We start from the raw sequence: 19,538 nt of genomic DNA on the forward strand, positions 1-19,538 counted from the left end.
TACGTGAAAAAATATATCGAAAATATGGAATGAAATTTTTCTATCGCCTCTTTTCATGCTGCACACACCTAAGCCAGGTTCTCATTAATTGCGAGCAAGATTTCTTCGAGAATATGCACTAAATTAGATTTTCGTCGAGAGCTTGGAGAACTTGTTTGATCGTGGTACTTCCAAGTTAACCTCTTTCAAACTTTTCACTGGGGTGGTTAATGTGCTGTCTGACGCCATGTTTGAAATCGTTCAACAGGAGCGAATTATCCGGGGCAAATCAGTTAATGCCAGATAATAGGTGTTCACGAAAAAAAATCTAAAGGAACCTCGTAATCTATTTTGAAGGTTTCGCAGTTCGTTCCAAAGGAGGATGGAACCCTTTACAGATACCGAGTTAACTCTTAAAATAGTTCCTCTAAAGTGTGTTTTACGAGAGTGTACATGAGATAGGATGAGGTGGGATTCGTAATTTTGGAGGTGCAGAAAATTCACAGTGGTACGAAAATAAAATTTGCATGGCATCGAGAAACCTCTCAACAAGTTTTTTACCTAATAATCTTCGAAACTACTTGCCAAAATTTTCTTCTCTAAATATCGAAATTGCAATTTCTCTACAACGTTCTTAATTTTAATTTGTATTATACACTTTACGCCACTATGGTTTTTATCGAGTTAAATGTGAGGTTAAATTTGGGCAAGGTTAGGTTACAGTTGAATTGGATTTGGGTGAAATTTGGGTTAGATTACAGTTTAGGTTACTTTACGTTGTTACTTAATTTTAATTTGCTTGGTACTTGGTTACCTAATTTTAATTTATATCGTGCACGAGAATAACCACTAATGGCCTTCATCACGTTAAATATGAAATATCAAATAAAATTGTTGTGGTCAGCTATGATCCATGCCAGGATTAATAAAGCTTGATAAATTGCGGCAAGGTATACGCTTGGTAGTTTGACGTCAGAAGGCTATCTAACCCAGGTAGTTGAACGATATGGATAGTGATACAATTAACAACAATATACTGCAGTTTGGAATTTCAGACTCAAGGAGATAACGCAGATGAAAGAGACAACATGCACTGCACGCATCAGTCGCCAACAAACAATCGCGTACAAGCTCATCTCTCTGAAAGACTCGACATCCGGGACCTAGATTGCGTCGTGGAAATGCCACCCCAGAGACATTCCATTATTACTCATAAAAATTTCCTAATCTGTAATGTGCATCTTCCTTTTGGAAGAGCAATTTGGAATGAGCATTTTAGGAACTAATATTGAAAGTAAAATTTCGGTATGAAGTATTACTTTAGAGGTTATAAATCGTTTGCGAATAACGATTAATCAATGAGCCTTAAAAATGATATATATTCTGTTCTCACAAGAATCCTTATTCCTTGTTTATTCTCGTCTACGATGTTTCCTAATCTCTCTATAAGCCTCTACAGGCCTCTTCTTGCTGGAACTATGAGCATGAACATTTTAGAAATTATTTAGAAGATAAAATATCAATACGAAATGTTGTTCTAGAGGTTAGGAATCGTTCACAAGTAATAATCGACATATTTTGTCCTCACGAGAATTTGTTTTGATTTCCTTCCTAACCTTTAAACTAGCTTTTTGTATAAAAATGTCCAGAACGATTGTTTTTAGACGCCATTTTCTATTTTTGAGTGAACATTTACATGTAAACGAAACGCACTCGGTCATATAAGTTTTATTGAAGCGAAATAGAAATGTAAAATAGACAGAGAGAGGTTAGGTAGAAGTTTTATGAAAGAAAAATCGCGTAAAGCTTTCGAAAAACTGGTCGGAACTGTGCGAAACCGCGTACGTGTCCGTTATGACGGGAAATGCCGCGTCGCATACCGACGAACCACTTTTGTGGCTCGTTACCAAGTAACCGGAAAAATCACGTCCCGCCCCCATTGCGCTGAAAGCTCGCGATTATTTCTTGCACGCTCGTGTGCATGCCCGAACGTCATCCGTGAAATTGCGAAACTTTCATCCGCTATTCTATCGTGCCGCCATCTCGCCTTTAATTGGCATTTTCATTTCGCGTGCATCCTACCTCCGCGATGGAAACGCACCAGAAACAACCGCTATAAAAACTTGCTCGACGGAGAAATTCCAAAACAGTTTTGATACTTGGAAAGTAAATTGCCAACTTAAACTTGATGCGATTTAACTCAAACTTAACTCCAATGTAACTGAAAATTGACCCGGATCTAATTCAATTCTAACCTAGCTTTTCCAAAATTTCATTCAACCTAACATAAACCTAAATTATTCTCAAGTTTACCCAAATATAGTATAAATATAACCTTAACGCTAATATATAGGCGTGGTCACCACGATCCAATTATTTTAAATGAAATTTTGCTTTTACTCAAATACAGTCTAGATGTAATCTAACCTAATTCAAACCTAACTTATAGCTGTGGCCACCATGGTCTAATTATTTGAAATAAATTTCTCGATTCTCTCATATATTTGGATACCATTTTAATATACAGATAAATCATTTATTATCAAATATTCAGCTGTATGGATTAAGGCAGTATTCGAATTGAAAGATGTCGGACAGCTTAAAATGTAACAGTTGATTTAAAATGGGCAGGATTTGGATGCAGTAGAATGGGTCTGTGAGCGATCGGACAACGTTCAGGAATTCCATTAGCATCGCTGAACGCAAGGGGCATTTTCATAGACGCCACTTTCGGAGCGTGCCTTGAATAATTTATCTGCCAGTACCCTTCACTGAGTGCACCTTTTTTTTCCTGAACGATTATCCTTCCTGTTTACACCCTTGCACAATCCTTCTTTTCTCTATTGCGTCCATGCTACTCTCTGGAACTACACTGGCGTCTTTCACTCTATTTTTAGTCCACTGTCTTTTTCTCCTTGAAAGTAGCACCTCCCTAAATGGAACAGTCTGTTCTAAAAATTGCTCATTTAACTTTTAGCAATCACTTTCGAAATATCTCAATATTCTCTCTTCTTTTATCATTTCTAATTAACTTCTTCGTTGCACGAGATATTTCTTCGATCTAAAGTTCTGATTTTCAACAATTACCTACGAAATATTTCGATATTTGTCTATCTGTTTCGTCTATTTTTTATTTCATTACTCTCATAGACAATGTCGTCGTAGTTTTAAGAAATGAATTTTTGGTTTCGTAAAAAATTGAGATAAACGTTTGAAAATGGCATCTACGTGGAGAAAGGTTGCTAGAAATAAATGTTGATACGATAGAATGTCCTGGTCGCGTGTTGGATAGGTGGTTTTCTGTTTGGCCGTGGTTTCCCCGGGGCAATATGGTTCCTAGCAAGTGACTAAGAGTGATGAGGTCGCGGGACGTAATTTTCTTCTTTCGCGTGGTTCTTTTTTTCCAGGGATATCGTGTGGAAGGACAAAAGACGCACGCTGCGCAGACGACGTCAGACGTCGCTGGATAATAAATCGATAATTCGCCTGTGCGACTCCCTAACCTTTCGAAAATCTATGAGGGACATTATCGAGCCCATCCGCGAATCTTCATGTCAAATTTTCATTCGAATCCAATAATTAGATTCTAGGGATTTTTTTTTCTTAAATTTGACCTCCCCATTTTTCTGCAGACTTTTCTCTTATATACTAGACTTGTATACTAGACCTCAATTTTTCTTTACGAAATAAGGAAATATTTAAAAAATTGGCTTTTTCTTCATGAAATAATAAAAAGCGCAGTGATTTCTCGAGATAGTGAGAAACTAAAATTTTCAAGGAAAAAAATCTCGATAAATAAATAGCTAAAACTGGGAAATGTCTCTAAACTTGAATAAACGTGAATAAATTTAATTTTGTAAAATAGAAAGTAAAGGAGGGACACCGAAGTGTAGGCGTTTGTTAATTAGACGAAGAATAGGGAGTTTCGGAATGACGAATGTTGCCACTAAAGTGTCCCTGGTAGAAAGAAAAGTTGACATCGTGAAATATGAGTCAGCCAAATTTCAATTAGACTAGAACTTTGTGAGGTTGATTTAAAATTTTGTCGAGAGATTTCGACTATTAACCTTAACATTTCTTTTCTTTTTCAAATTTCAAGAGAAAGATGATCCTGTTCGTTGTTTGTTAAATATTTTGATGGCATTTTGTTGCAGGAAAAATGAAGCTCGAATTGATGAACCGAGAAAAGGGCCTGGAGCTCTTCGGGAAATTTATACGAACGAAGAATGTAGACAGTCTTCAGGGTGACCAGAGGAAAACTGGACCGGAGCCACTGCATCCGACCGATTCCAAGCAGAAATTACAGGCAAGTATCTTCTCATAATAGATCTCCATTTTCTTTTGAACTTTTTCAAACATAACCTCAAACAATCCAACTGAAAATGGGTTCAATTCTGTCTGTTGAACTTTTGATATTGTAAACAACGGTCCTAATTTTTCAGTAATTTCAATTATCTTAGCCCTCAGAAATATACGAAAAATTTCAAAAGGAAACTTGTACAGAACTAATGTTAATTTATCCTACGATTCCTTTTTTCCCATAAAATAATTCTAACTGCTCTTTACAATTATAATCGAATATTTTAACAGCTTTGCGGAAGATTTTACCAAATATTAGTAGAAAGATACAAAGTGCTAATTTGTCTCATAGGGACTTTTTATTTTCCCTAGAAATACGATTCTTTCTGAAAGATTTCCCACTTGCACGGTTTGATACGATCCTCCAGCGAATCAGAAACTTTATTTATCTCATCGAATGGATGTTGGTTCGCGTAGGTAGGTACGTTTCGATAATAGACAAGGTGAAATAGAGTCGTGGAACAAATTTAACTCTCCTTTTTGTGCCGGGGAGCAATCTCCATGTTTCTTTCGACGACAAGCCGGCTGACATTAAGATTCTGGATTCTTGAGAGGAAGAAGCATCTGTGTACGTGTTATCCACCTGCACGTATCGATCCCTAGCTATTTTTAACAGGATTTTACAAGCCCTTGCGCTCGACTCCTACGCTACTTCAGATCTCCTGTTCTGGCTAGGTGATCAATCATCGCGATGATAGACCATGGGGAATTAATTTCTTTTCGCAATATGTTATGTCTTCGCTCCTACACATCATCTTTCTTGTCTGATAAAATAGGGAAACAGATTAGTGTCTTTCTATATTAGGACGTTCGGAAATTGTTTCCCTCAATTTAGTTATTTTTTTTTTCAGTGGAAGTTTGTGTCTGTCACTTGATTTTTTTTTTATTTGAAAAATTGGGAAAGAGATTACTCTCTTCACGAGTTGGGATTGTTTGAAATTATCTAGTGAATTTTATTTTTCTTTATCACCAGATATGGTGAGAAGACTTGTAAAAATCCTCTAGATATCTTCTAGAGTTTATTTTTCTTATTTTGAGAACAGTGGAAGAAAATAGTTTCTTTACATTTTGGAATTTCTTGCAGTCACTAGAATTTGATGAAAAAATTCTTGGATATCTATCCGTATATTTTTCTCTTTTTTAATGAAATTCGACAGACAATTTTCTAATGTCAATGACATAATTCTTCTACAAAGGACTAAATATATTACTGAATATCATATGTATATATAATATTGCATTAAATATTGAAAATAATATGAGATGCAATGTTCTATTAAATATTATATTAAAGGAAGATTATAAAATAGACTGTTAAACGAAAGTTTTTGTGCTACAGAAGTGCCTGACGACTCTGGACCTGACGTCCTTGGGGGTTGGCTCCTGCGTCGGGACAGGGATGTACCTAGTCGCGGGGATGGTGGCGCGCAGCGTCGCCGGGCCAGGCGTCGTCATCTCCTTCATAATCGCGGCCATTGCTTCCATCTTTTCCGGTAAGTCAGCTCTTACAAGAATTTGCAAAATTTATACGATATAGAAGAAGCCAAAAACCTAAACATCAAAATGAAAAGAAAATCAGTATGAAACCATAAATTGCAAAAAGGTACAATTCCACCAATCAGTATTTTGACAAAAATTGTTATTTTTGATTCGTTATTGATCTCGCTCATTTTTTCTTAATATTTCAAAATATGGTTGCTTGCTTCTACCAATGACAACAGCATCTTGCAAATTTTCTGATATCTCGCTATTCCAAGTACAATTGTAAATACTGAAAAATGTAGCCAACATCCAGAAACAAAATATTGAAAATAAAATGAAATATTGTAAGATAAACATCGGCCTGTAATAACAAGTCCAAGGATTATGTGTTTTTCCCTCGAGATGAAGGATGTTTTAACCCTCTTGTGTGTTAGAGAAACGTTTGGGAAAAGTATAGTATACGCAGCTGTGGGAGCAGTATGTCTTCATGGGAAGCGTTGTTTTACCATCGCTGCCGGCGAGAATTCTCGACCGCATTTATCGTCGGCTAGATACGCGGTCGGATTAGATTTACGGTGTTTGTGTGGCGGAAACCGTCGAGAACGGTCCAAGGCGGTAAAACATCACGTGATCTAATTCTGTTTCCACTTGGAAAAATTTTAAAGTGGCTCACGCCGATCGTACACGCGGTTCATCGTTGCCCTTAGGGCGCGTTTACATCAGACGAATGAATGCTCGATCGCTCCCCACTCTAATGAAATTATCCTCGTTTGAACGAGGATTCGGGACAAAGATCAACAAATGCATATAATCTTTAATGTATAATTTTTCTGAAAATCGATATCAGATGTTTAGAAGCCTGTTTATTAAATCTTTATAAAGCAATAAAATTAATAAGAAATAAAACGAATGAAATTATCTTTACGCATTTACAAATGATCTCTATCTTATAAATAGTCGGGAAATCGCATATCATCGTTTCCTCTTTGTCATTTAGAATTAATCGAACATTTGGAAGCATACGCCATAAAAACATTCTTTCTCGTTGCTCATTCATTCTGTGACGAGAACAATCGAGGCTGTTTTCAAGCATTCGTAGAATATTCACAAGAATGCTCATTTTAAATCATAAGGTGAATTTTAGTCGATGACGCTATTAGACAAAATTTTTGGATGCGCAACTATAATATACGCGAAGATAATTAAAAGATAAATCGTCATATTGCCTTCCCTAGGGGAATTTTACTTCGAAGTCTGACCATGTACGTAGTATACTCTCCTTAGAACCTGGCTGTTATGTATAATTCTGTTCTACTTGCTTCTGTCCAGTTACAATCAAGTATATTCTACTTGGAACGTTGTATTCCGCTTAGAGAATTCGTAAAATAGAATTTAGTCGACGTGCATGCCAGAAACAATTTTTCTAATGTGCAATACATGAAGTATATCTTTACACGTACGACACGCACGAAGATAATAAAAATAAATTCTTCCATTGTCCTGTTTAGTACAACTGCATTTTATGGTCTGTCTGTATGTGAAGTTACTCCCCTTAACATCTGATCACAGTCTGATCACAATTGGTGATATTCTACTCGGAACACTGTGTTGTACTTATCAAAATGCTGAAACGAATTTTAAATAGAAATAATTGCAATTAAAACACACGTGTTAAGTTGATGAAAAATACAAATTATTATAATATTCTGCTTACCGCAATTTTATTCTAAAGTCTGATTATTCTCCTTAAAAACAGAATAACGTATAACTCTATTCTACTTGCTGTACTCGGGATATCGCGTATATTCTACTTACAAATCGTGTTATCATGTCACATCTTAAAAGACTTACAAATGTCTGACAATGTACAGTCTGCTTCTACTTATAGGCTGTCTAGACAGATATAGCCTGACTATACTTTTCTTTGTCCGACCGGCGTATATCGTGGGATACTTTTTAACAGTTGTCTAATTAGTTATAGGAATCGTTGTTTCTTCGTATTATAAAACAGAATCAACTAAAATCCTGTTTTTTAATTATTTCGTTTGAATTATTCTCTTCGAGTTTTCCTCATGGATTGAAATAAAATTTTCGCAAAAATATGTCAAAATGAACGCGCGTGAAAACGACTAATTGAACAGATATTCGAAAATTTCAACGTTGCGGCATAGTGCTCAGATTCGTTGCTTAAAATTTTGTAAAATCAAACTTCACAGAGCTTTCAAGCTTATTTTCCACTTTGATGTCGTACCATAAAAAAATGTACTGACCTCGAAACCTCTACAATATTCTCACTCGTAAATAGTCAGTCTAAGCAATTTCATTTTATCTGATAAAATCTTTTACCGCTTTCGTTGCAAAACTATTTTCTCAAAATTACAGTTACACGACACGTGGTATATAATCGTATTATCCATTTTCTCGTCTAACTTGTATCATCAAAACTTCCCTTGCCGCTGGAAAAACCCGTTTTCCTATTTTCCCTATATCGGGCCACCGGTCACGAATATGGTCCATGATCACCATGGTGCACGTGCTTCCATGCATCTCTGTTTGCTGACACATATACGGTAGGACAGCTGCTATGGCTCGAGGCGAGTGGAAAAGAATGTCGGATTAGATTTACGGGCTGCGCATCGGCCTTGCTTTCCTGTAACCAGACGCGCGAATCCCATAACTGTACGTGGATTGCTACGTGGCGATCTTACATAATACGTTTGTCTCTCAGTTCTCTATGATATACAATAATAATGTATTATAAAAAGACATGTACATGATACATTGCATTATCTTTAAAATAGAAATATCTTCTGTATGAAATATATTCTTTTTGTTGTAAAGGAGATGCTCGGTGCTGCATCGATTAATTTTCATTTTCAATTTGCGAAAGTAAAAATATGAAATATGTTCAGTTAATGGAAATACGTTGTATATACAATATGTTGATTGATAAAATATGTTACAACAACACACAACACATTGTATTAATAAATCTCTAACTTGTGAAAGTTGAGATATTTTCTATGTAAAATATGTTATATCATATATAATATATAATATTCTTTCTAAAATATGTTAGTATCCTTTTCGAGGTAAAATACAACGTAGCTTGTCTTCTAAAGGTACAGCATATTGTATCTTCTTTTTTTTTTTTTTTGCATTGAAGAGAATATTTAGAGAAGATTTTTCAGTTTGAAGAAAACGTACGATATGTTTCCTACTTGTATCGAAGAGAGTACTAACATAATTTTATACAGAAAATATTTTTGCTTCCATAAATTTGCCACAAGTTAAACAAAAACACAAGCTAATTATTCATTCTTTATTCATCGCGGCGTTATTTTGTCCGATATTTGCCGAGTTGAAATCCAGTTTCCAGACCGAAACTCCTACATCTGTACCGATAACGTAAATCTAAAATACCACGGAAATTGCACGTTGATATCCTCGCGAAATACGCTAGTTTCATAAATAAACGAATTAAACAAACACGTGGTAAACGTGCTTAATTATCATGTCTGAAAATTATTCGCCGCCGTACGTCGAGATTATCGGCGATGAAACGCGAATCGAACATTTTAATATTTATTCGAGCGAGCCACGTGTCACGGTCAATGAAATTAAAAAAAAAAAAAAAAAAAGTGAAAAATCAGGAAGGAAATTGACGCCGTGAGGCTAATTAATTTAAATCATTGCAGGTCGTACTCGCGCATCAATTAGCGGCCTTTAAACGCGTGAAGCTTTAATCAGCTGTTACATCAGAACGTGGCTGGTTGTCCGATCGAATCAACCAACGGATTAAAACGTCGATAACTGATGTACGCCGGTGCCGACTGCTAATTTATCATGTCATATCGTTAATCGCCGCCTCTGCCTCATTATTCCGTTGATGTTTCTCTGGCTACTATCCATCGATTTTTTTTTTCCAACGCCAATCAGACGTTTCAGGAATTTTTTGCTATTTTGCTGAAACAATAGCTTGACAAAGCTTGTTGATATTAATGAAAAAGGGCGAAATGACTTCGAGAGCTTTTGTGATATTTTCCATTGGAAAATGTTCTCAGAGGAATTTTCAATACGGTACGAAACTTTTGAAACTATTGAAAATGCGGACTTCTTGGTTGCTTTACTTATTAGTATTTTCAGAACATTTTTTATATTTCGTTGAAATTCAGGTTGGACAGGGGTTTTGATGTTGTTGGAAAGAGAAAGAGAGAAAGAAAAAAGGAGTTTGGGAATTTGCGTGGTGTATTTAATTTGCAAGAATTTTCACAACATTTTTCATATCGTATTGAAAAATATTCTGGCTACTTTTTGTTCATTCTACGTAGAAATAATTTTAAGAAATTTTCTGGTAGTTTGCTAGAGTGATGATTTGAACATTTTTTTTTTTTTTTTTGATATTATGGGAAAAAGGATTTTGCAAATTCTATACGTATCTTTAATTAGCAAGCAGTCTGAGAATGTTTTTTTTTATTATATGTGAAACAGTTTTGGAAATTTTTTGGATATTTTACAGACAACTCGTACTGAGAAATTTGTCTATGTTAGAGCAAAAAGGTCTTTGAGTGTTTTTAAAATATTTCGAATTGAGCGTGTTTGTCACGTGAAAAAGAATTTTGGTAAATTTTGGATATTTTATCAACAATTCATATTGAGAAATTTTGTTACGTCTCAACGAAAATGTGTTTGCGAATGAACAAATTTTTCCTGGGAGAAGATTCCGAGCATATTTGTTATATTGTAATACAAAATATTTGTAGAAACTTTCCAAATATTTTACCAACAGCTTTTTACAAATTTTGTTGTATCATATCGAAGAAAGTTTCGAGAATTTTTCTCATATTCTCTATCGTGTTATCGTGGACAGAAATCTACATCGTGTGGCTATGCATTTGATTGGCCAGGAAGTTCGGTCAGTTTTTTATACGGTAGCCTCTTTTTACCAAAGATAGGGAATTTTACTAAGAAATGTATGAACTAAGTTAGATTGCAATCTTTGAAATTCTACGTTACTGTCCAAACTAATATCTGCTCCTGTTGAAAATGCAACGTGAGTTCGCGCTCGCCATCTATATGCAGATGCGCTAGTTACAATAAATAGTAACTAGAAGATAGTTCTAGATACAATCGATAGATTTAATCGATAGGTTCAAGGTATTCTTTTGCTTTTTATCCCTAGTCTATGTAAGAAAGTGCAATAAAGGTTTCTCGGCTCAGAACGGTGTGATGGATTTATCCAAAGAAAAAAATAATAGCTTTTGTGATCCTACGTCTAAATACAGAAATAACAACAGATTATGGGCCCAGGTTCAATAATTAGTTATTATTTTATCGAAAGTATTATTAATAGTAATAATATTGCGGAGTGCAGAAGATAACCTAAAAAAAAAAGATTCAGTGTAGAATATCATAATAGAATATCGCTTTATCAAATATATAATAAACGCTTACGTGATAATACGGTTATCAAAAGAATAATCCTGAAATGTGGGGGTAAGAAAAATTAGCCAAAGAAATAACAACTTAACATGATATTTAGTTATTTAACTTAACATGATATCTCGTGTTGATGTTACAGGAGCATGTTACGCCGAGTTTGGAGTACGAGTGCCTCACACAACTGGCAGCGCTTACATGTACAGTTACGTGACCGTAGGCGAATTAATAGCATTCATTATTGGATGGAACATGATACTGGAGTACCTTATAGGTACGAGCGCGTGTGCCTGCGCTCTTAGCGCCTGCCTGGATGCCCTTACGAATGGAGCCGTTTCCGGAGCGATAGCCAACAGCGTGGGAACCATTTTTGGTGAGCTACTATCCCATTCAACCGTTTAACTACGTTCCTATCCCATCCGCTCACTATACCGCGACTACAAAATGTATACTGGAATCCGCTAATTATCATTATATTGGGACTTGAAATTTTTCATAATATTACGCGCAGGATAAACAAGTTCCACCATTGAAGTGAATTTATTAGAAACGATTCTGACATTAGTATGTCGATTGTACGATTTGTATTTATCACGAACTGTACACGTAACACACAACATTTACACATTTATGCTACGTTGCTGACGAACGACTGTTTTTAGAAACAACGTGAAATCTATTTGAAAAACTTATCGATTGTTTGCGTTTATTAGCTGCTGAGTATGCATCATTCTCACAAGGATAATGTTTTTCGAACATTCCAACGACGCATAGTGTTCGCGTTTGTTCCTGGCCATTACATATTGTGAAGAGTATATTTCGAAGAAATGAATTTATTTTTTACGATTTATTTACGTATTTTCGAAGAATTTTTGCCGAATTCCTGAGAATTTATTTTCGAGTTTGAAAACTTGCAAAAAAAAAAAAAATAAATAAATAAAAATGATAATGGGTACGGCTGTTGATTATTATGAGGTCATCCCTTACGATAAATTTCAAAATGAAATTTTCCCTCTGGGAAGAGCGGTAAAGGCTGCCATTATGACTAATTGAAAAATAGTTTCACGCGAAAAGATGTTTAAAAGATACTATATAATACGTTACTTGGTAAAAAGCGTTTCTTAAAGGAAACGGTTAGGAGATGGCATTATGATTCGCTGAAAAATTGCACCTGCGCTAAAAAGTACTAAGAGGTGGTACACTATCGCTTCTAGGCAAAATGGTAAAAAGGTAGCCACAGTGCTTTTATACAACAGGCCCGACAATTTTTTCTGTGATCCATCAAAGGAGCTGAAATGCATAGGCGAAAATGCACGAAGAAGAGAGATTTACATCGCGTACAAGCTCAAAGAAACTTCATTTGATAGTCTGTTCCTTTTACTCGCGCTCGTCGTGGTCGTTAATACGATGTTTCACAAGTGGCAGTGCTGCGAAGATTGAGCATGAAGATTTCATGGCTGGTCCGATAAATCGTTGGCTCGTACTACATGCACATGTACAGGATGTCCAGATGTCATGGTACGATGGAAAGGAGAGTAACTCTACGTTAAAAAATAAATTGGAAATGTAGAATAAAGATTTCTCATACGATGCTTCGTTTTCCAGAGAATTGAATCTGAAAATTGAGTCTGAAAATATACTCAAACTTGGCTAATTTTCGATTGGACAGGATAAAATCATCGACAGGAGGTTATCGTACGTGTGGAAATATGTGGAAAATGTAGAATGAAATTTGTTCGTGTGACGTTTCGAGTTTGAGAAAATCGAATTTGAAATTTTGTCAAATATATTCGAATTTGGTCGGATCCGGATTGGACAGGAGAGAAGAGTCGGCGGGATGTTATTCTACGTGTGAAAATTGATCGAAAATGTAGAGTACAGTTTTCTCACAGGATACTCTATTTCCGAGAAAATCAAATTTGAAAATTTACTTTTTTTACGGAATACGTTTTCAAATTTTATTTTCCTGAAAACGAGGCCTTTTAAAGGGAAAATCTTATTCCATATATTCCACTTGTTTTCGTTTCAAACCTCTAACTGTTTCTCTCGTATTCAGTCGGCAATTAACCAAGTTTAAATATGAAGGATCCACGAGGAAAAAGGGAAATGTCAATTTTAGCGAATTTTGAATTTTACATTTTTCCTACTGTGTTATGCTACCGTGTGTGCTCATTATCACGGGCTACGTCCTATTTAATTTGAATGAAAATTTCCTGCAGTTTCATGGTAATTACAAGAAATTGTGGTGCACAATGTACTTTCCATTTTTCACAGTCTAATTTAACGCATTATATATATTACTTCGTATCATAAAGAAAAATTAAAAATGGTGCAGAATAAAACGACGAATAAAATATCTCATTCTTATCTAACACCTATGAGAGAATATAAAATTGTGACATGATACATCGAAAAACAAGTGTTCGTTTTCTCAGAAATACTAAAACCTCCCATTTTTCCATTTTATTATTATACTCCATATATTTTGCATATTTTCCATTTATTTTTTCACGTAGAAATACTCTCTTTGTCGCCTATATCAAAATTGTTAGGACACTGTGCCTGCGGACTTGTGCTAGGATTATTCTACTGCATCCGATTATTACACGGTATGAATACGGGTTGATGAAACAACAAAGAGGAACCCGGGTAACTGGATATCCGGTCTCCCTGTTACGAGTTACATTTCTGGATGTCTGGCTACTCACGCGGCGCTTCTACTGGCGAACGCGAAAGTGGAACATTCTATTCGCGGTGGATCGATCGCGTACAAGGATCATTCTACTCGAGTGTCTCACCAGTGGCGGATTGTTCTACTTGAGAGTATTGGTTATGCATCTCGTATTTGGCTCGTGACACTTTGATGTCTGTATGAGTATGGGATTGTTCTACTGATACCGAGGCCTGTGTAAATGCATTCTTTCAGGACAATCGAACTTTAAATAATTTATAGAACATTTATTTAGCAAATGTTTAATAATTCGTATGTTCAGTGTAGTTACTTCAATGTGCAATTTATCATTTATTTTATATTATTTTCAGTGTTATTTGTAGTTAAGAAAATCATGAAGAGTGTGCTCTTGTACGGATCGTTTAAAGCAATTAGCTTAGGTCATTGGTTGTCTGCAACGAAAAGGCAACAGTGATGAATTACAGGAACGAAAAATCCCGATTACAAAAGGGGATGGGAAAACAAATTTTATGGTCCAAAAAGTAGAATTTGTAATCTGTTTAATTATTTTATCGTTATTTCTTATCGTATTAGACGGGAGATAGTGATGAATTTTTCTATAAAAATAATCTTACTGCAAAGGTCAATAAAACTCACGAATCTCGCGGAAAATCTTCTAAATTAAATTATCAAATCTTCTAAAATTATTTAATTTATTAGTATTATTTAGAATACTTTATAATTTGTTTTATCAATGCTATACTTGATTTTCTTACAGAAACACACGTGTTATGTAAAGAGAAAAGAAAATAGAAAAAGGACTGCAGATCCGACCATTTTCTCGCTACTATCGCTAGGAAAGCAAGTGAAGCAACGAGAGTTGAGTTTGCGGTAAAATTAATTTCATGAGATCGAGTCGACCCTTCGCACCCAAAGGTTTGTTCTTTACCCCGCGACAAATACGTTGGTAATCTGATTATCAGATTTCTCTAGCGCGAGAAAAGATTCTACGAATCCAGTTCGGATCTTCACTCGAACAATGCGGTTCGTTTCGCAATTTCTAACAAGCGCTGATTACGTCTAAATGCATGAGCGCCTTCCCTCTAAAGGTAATTGTGTAATACAAAATCAAAAGAGTAAATTTGTTTGTGAAGATAGATCTTTGAACGTACGTTTATATAAATCTTTTTCATTCTTATTTGTCGTACAACCAGCTTCCAAAGTTAGTCTCGCATGTTCTATTATACCCTGTGTAATTTCAAAATAAAATCTAATTTCTCAATCAATTGAACAGTCTTTCTTCTAAATGTTTCATACAAGACACATAAGCTGTCCACAGGTGTTCCATCGCTTTTACGATCCATTATATCCAAATATATTTGTTGAAAACGTTGGCAATCTTGATTCAGCGAAACTTTTTTACGAGAATTCTGCTTTGTGGGTTGTGAAGAGCGTGGTTGAGGAGTTAGGGAAGTTTATGGTCAGACAGTTGGGACAGTAGTACGTATGGTGGAACGCGGTGCAAGTGGCATGAATTCGACCCTAGTCAGACCTGCGGTTTAAGTAGCAAGTTTCAGATAGTCGGACTTACAGTTGCTAAAGTCGATATAGCGTGCTCGTAAAATCAATGGGGCGTTAAAGTTGACGCGTTTCGAGTGACGAAACGGTCATTTGAGGCAAATAAAAATCTTCAGTACAGTTCTATTACGAGCTTATGCCGTGTCCATTCCTAATCTTCTTCTTTTGTAATCGTTAATATATTGTCGGAAAATTTGAAAAAGACGCGATTTAGGGCATAGATTCTAAGGATATGTAATTTAATATTTTTTGCAGAACTTAAAAATGTCATAACGTTAGATTTTATAACTTTTATATTTGAATTTTTAATTTTATATTTTACCTTCTTCTCAGTTGTAACTTATTACTTGTTTCTTATTTCTATCATCTTGTGTTGTAGTATTTTTTTTTTACACTTCTCCTACATCGTCTTCTTTTTCACTAAAAGAGCTTTCCTCCTCCGTCAAAGTAACAATAAATAATAATTTTCTGAAAATCTAATCTTCAACTGACTAGCGAAAAAGACTGACTCGCCATTACTTTTAATTTTAACTTTAATTTCAGCTAGTTTCAGGGAGAATTCTAAATGAAATATACTGAAGTTGTAAATTTATAACACGATCGTTTAATTTATAGCAAATTATTCTATGTTTCATACAAGTGTACAAATTTACCTTGAATTTAATTCCAGGCAAAGAGTCGATGAAAATCTAGAATTCAAAAATGACTTTCTCGTTCAAAGAATCTACACGTTAGGAACCGTATAACATAGCATACTGAAATGATTTTAAACATATTGAAACGATACGTTGCAGTTCCAATTCGCGTTACAAAGGATCGGTTAAAAAAATTAATTATCGGGAAAAGGTGAGAAAAAAGAGGGGAAAAATTGGAAAGTGGATTGCGTTTATGATTTTGTAGGATAGAATACTACAGAGATCGTTTAAAAATCCTCTACGGAAATAGAAAGAGACGAAGAGAATAAGAGATGAAAAAACAGACAACGCGTTTCAGTTCAATATTCCTGGCCACCATTTGTCTCTTTGTGAAACAAGCTTGAATTCCTTTCTTCCTTTCTTTGTTTCACTGTTTTTCCCTTCCACCATTTGCGAAGCCATCTGTTTCCAAATCGACCCGCCAGTACAAAAGTTCCAGCCATATTTTTTGTCCGTGTTCCAAATCCTTTTTAATCCCTTTTCCTTTTATTTTTATTTATTCGCGACGATGGTCAAAAATCTCTTGCCTCGCAGACTAGTGTTTTCATATGTTGAAAATGGCAACACTAGTTCGTGCTCGCCATCCATATGTAGATACGCTAGTTACAATAAATAGTAACTAGAAGATAGTCCTAGATATAATCGATAGGTTTAAGATGTTCTTTTGTTTTTATCCCTAGTCCATGTAAGAAAGTGTAATAATGTTTTTTCGACTCAGAACGGTGTGATAGATTTATCCAAAGAATAAAATAATAGCTAATATGATCCTACCTTTGAATACAGAAATAGCAACATTATATGACACATATTATAGAATAAAATAATTCAATAAATTATTTTCTCTATATCTTCTTGGAAATTTTTAACAAACAGTATTGTAAAAAGTTGCTCAGCCGGACATTGAAACTTCTATTAAATACTTAATAAATATATATATATATATATAGAAATATGTGATATAAAATATAACCTACAAAATCGAAGAATTACCATCATTCAGCTATCGTTGAACACAGGTTAGTTGTTCGTGAGACAAATAAGATGGGAAATTTCTCTATCTGAGAAAAGACGAGAGAAATATCGGAATTTCCCTTTTATCGGATCGTTTTCAGGAAAACTCGAGGTAGAAGAAACAATGGAAGACATCGGCATGGCGATTGAGCTAATCGAACATGGCAGTTTGATCTTCGCTAACGATGTTTTAGTCTGAAACAACATAACCGTAGAAACAACGATATAAAGGCCGGAAATTAGAAACCGAACGCGGTGAAAATATGAAATGTAAAAAGAGAGAAGGGGAAATGAAAGGAAACTGGAAAAGGTTTGCGCATAAATTAGTCGGACATTTCCATTGCTTGTAATAAATTAAGAATACCGGAATGCAATAAGTAACGATTAATAATGACAGGTTTATCAGTACATTCGATATGCGAAGTGTTCCGTTTTAATATCTTACAATTTTTCACTCGTTCATGACAGTTTAATAAGGGAAGTTGTTTGTTCATCAAAATTTATTTATGTAAATTAAGCTATGTCTGTTTAATAAAGGTTGGTTATTTGATATTTATAGCTGTGGATTTTTTTCTAGTAAAATATGGAGAAGAATGTTTGAGATTTTATGAACTACGCTTTTTCCGTGGAAAACAACTTTATTGTATTCGTAATTTACTTCTAAAGAGTTTCCTTTGAATTTTAATTTAGAAGATTAATAAAAATCTTATATTCTCTTAAATCCTGATATAAAATATCTGACGTATAATATTCTTGGATACTTTATACTTCCTAAATTATAATAATGTAATAATATTCAAACTACGTTTCTTTAATAAAGACTAGTAATATCGTATCTATTTTTTAGCTAGGGAATTTTTTCAATAGGTTCGGGTTATTCAAACATGGTGGACAATAAACCGTTCCACGTATAGAAATAACCTAAGAATTGATACTTCGTTAGCTCGACGATTATCAAGTTAGGGCTTTCGAGTGCATGAGGCCAAAGGAATATTTCCTGGCAAACAATGAAACTCTTCTTTGTTTCCTGCCTTGAATTGTTTCAACGCAAAAAAAGCTTAACGAGTCACGAAGACCTGCGATTTGCCGATAAGGCACGTTTTCCCGCTTTTTAATCGTCGAGGGTCGGTTTCATCGTCCAAGAGATACAGTTCTTAGCAAAATTTTAATGTCGTTGCAAATTTTTGACTACACTTTACGTTCACACACGATAGTTTCAATGGTTATGTCATGAGGCTATTGGAGAACTTGGTGGAAAAACTAAGTTAGGTTATCTGTAATAGTGGTAAATCTAGGTTTATGGGAAATTAGAATTATGTAAACTTAATCTACATAACCTCAAAGTATTCAGATTTGTTTATTTTCACCAAGAAGTATTTCAAGATAAGGATAAATCACAATTTTTCATTAACTGCAATCAGTTTATTTCTCATAATCTTTGTGGCTATGTATAATAAAATATCGCCAATCCAGTCAAGTGTTTACTTAGAGTTCAAGTTTACGTTCGATCAAAAAGCATTTTTCCATGATTTTCCACCCAATTTTCTTCTCAAATCTTCAAATATACTTAAACATGTCAAATATTAACTACTATTATGTTGCTTCATCTTTTAGGTTATGTTTGTCTGAAGCAATAGTAATATCTGAACTATCTGACACACTTCCACGTGAAATATTTAGAAGTGTCTCTGTTCGCCAAGGGTTGCTTTAACCAAAGCATTGAAAAATCTAGTGAGAACATGGAAAAGCGACATTTTGTGTATATTTCCAGCTGGCTGATGAAGGTTCCTTGCACGATGATCCTTGAATGAATTTCCTTAACGTCTTCACCTTTGCCATTTCATCGTCCCAGCAGATGGTAACGGTTCAGCCAGCTTTCTCAACGAAGCGTGCGTCCGCCATTATTCGAATGCACCACGTATACTTCGCTTCCTAGATACTTTGCAGCTGGGTCGTACTTAGGAGTCCCATCGGAGAACAAAGGAAGAAGTGCCAACTTATTTTCCTCGTTTTTCTTTTTTTCTTGGTCTCAGCCATGTAAAATCTACCGGGTGCTCCATAGATTTCGATCCACGCCATTACATTTTGTATTCTGTCATATTTTTCATAAAAGTATCTAATGTGTATTTTTATTCTTTCGTCATTAACAGATTTAAATTAGTTTTAGAAGTTTAAGTTAATTTGAAGAAGATTTATTCTGTAACAAGTTGCAATAGAATATAATCTATATTTAATAAGGTTTCAATTTGGACTTAGAATGATCTTAGAATGACTTTAGAATGACAATTCTTTCGGTATTAATAAATTCCAAATGTTACCAAAAT

The 19,538-nt window shown here is 34.9% G+C and overlaps 1 protein-coding gene across 2 annotated transcripts in view; it reads left to right on the forward strand.

Annotated features, from left to right (window-relative positions):
- Positions 1–19,538, forward strand: part of LOC126874773 (probable cationic amino acid transporter) — a 64,903-nt gene that overhangs the window by 27,118 nt on the left and 18,247 nt on the right. Inside the window, exons 3-5 of one of the 2 annotated variants that reach the window (XM_050637185.1) lie at positions 4,134–4,285; positions 5,678–5,831; positions 11,402–11,632. In XM_050637185.1, the coding sequence (XP_050493142.1) occupies positions 4,139–4,285; positions 5,678–5,831; positions 11,402–11,632 (532 nt within the window). In that variant the 5' untranslated portion in view covers positions 4,134–4,138. Of the gene's footprint in view, positions 1–4,133; positions 4,286–5,677; positions 5,832–10,986; positions 11,317–11,401; positions 11,633–19,538 lie in introns of those variants that run through there. The other variant, XM_050637187.1, reaches the window with a different exon arrangement.

Source organism: Bombus huntii, chromosome 16, assembly GCF_024542735.1.
Source record: "Bombus huntii isolate Logan2020A chromosome 16, iyBomHunt1.1, whole genome shotgun sequence".
In the NCBI taxonomy this organism is placed as follows: Eukaryota; Metazoa; Arthropoda; class Insecta; order Hymenoptera; family Apidae; genus Bombus; species Bombus huntii.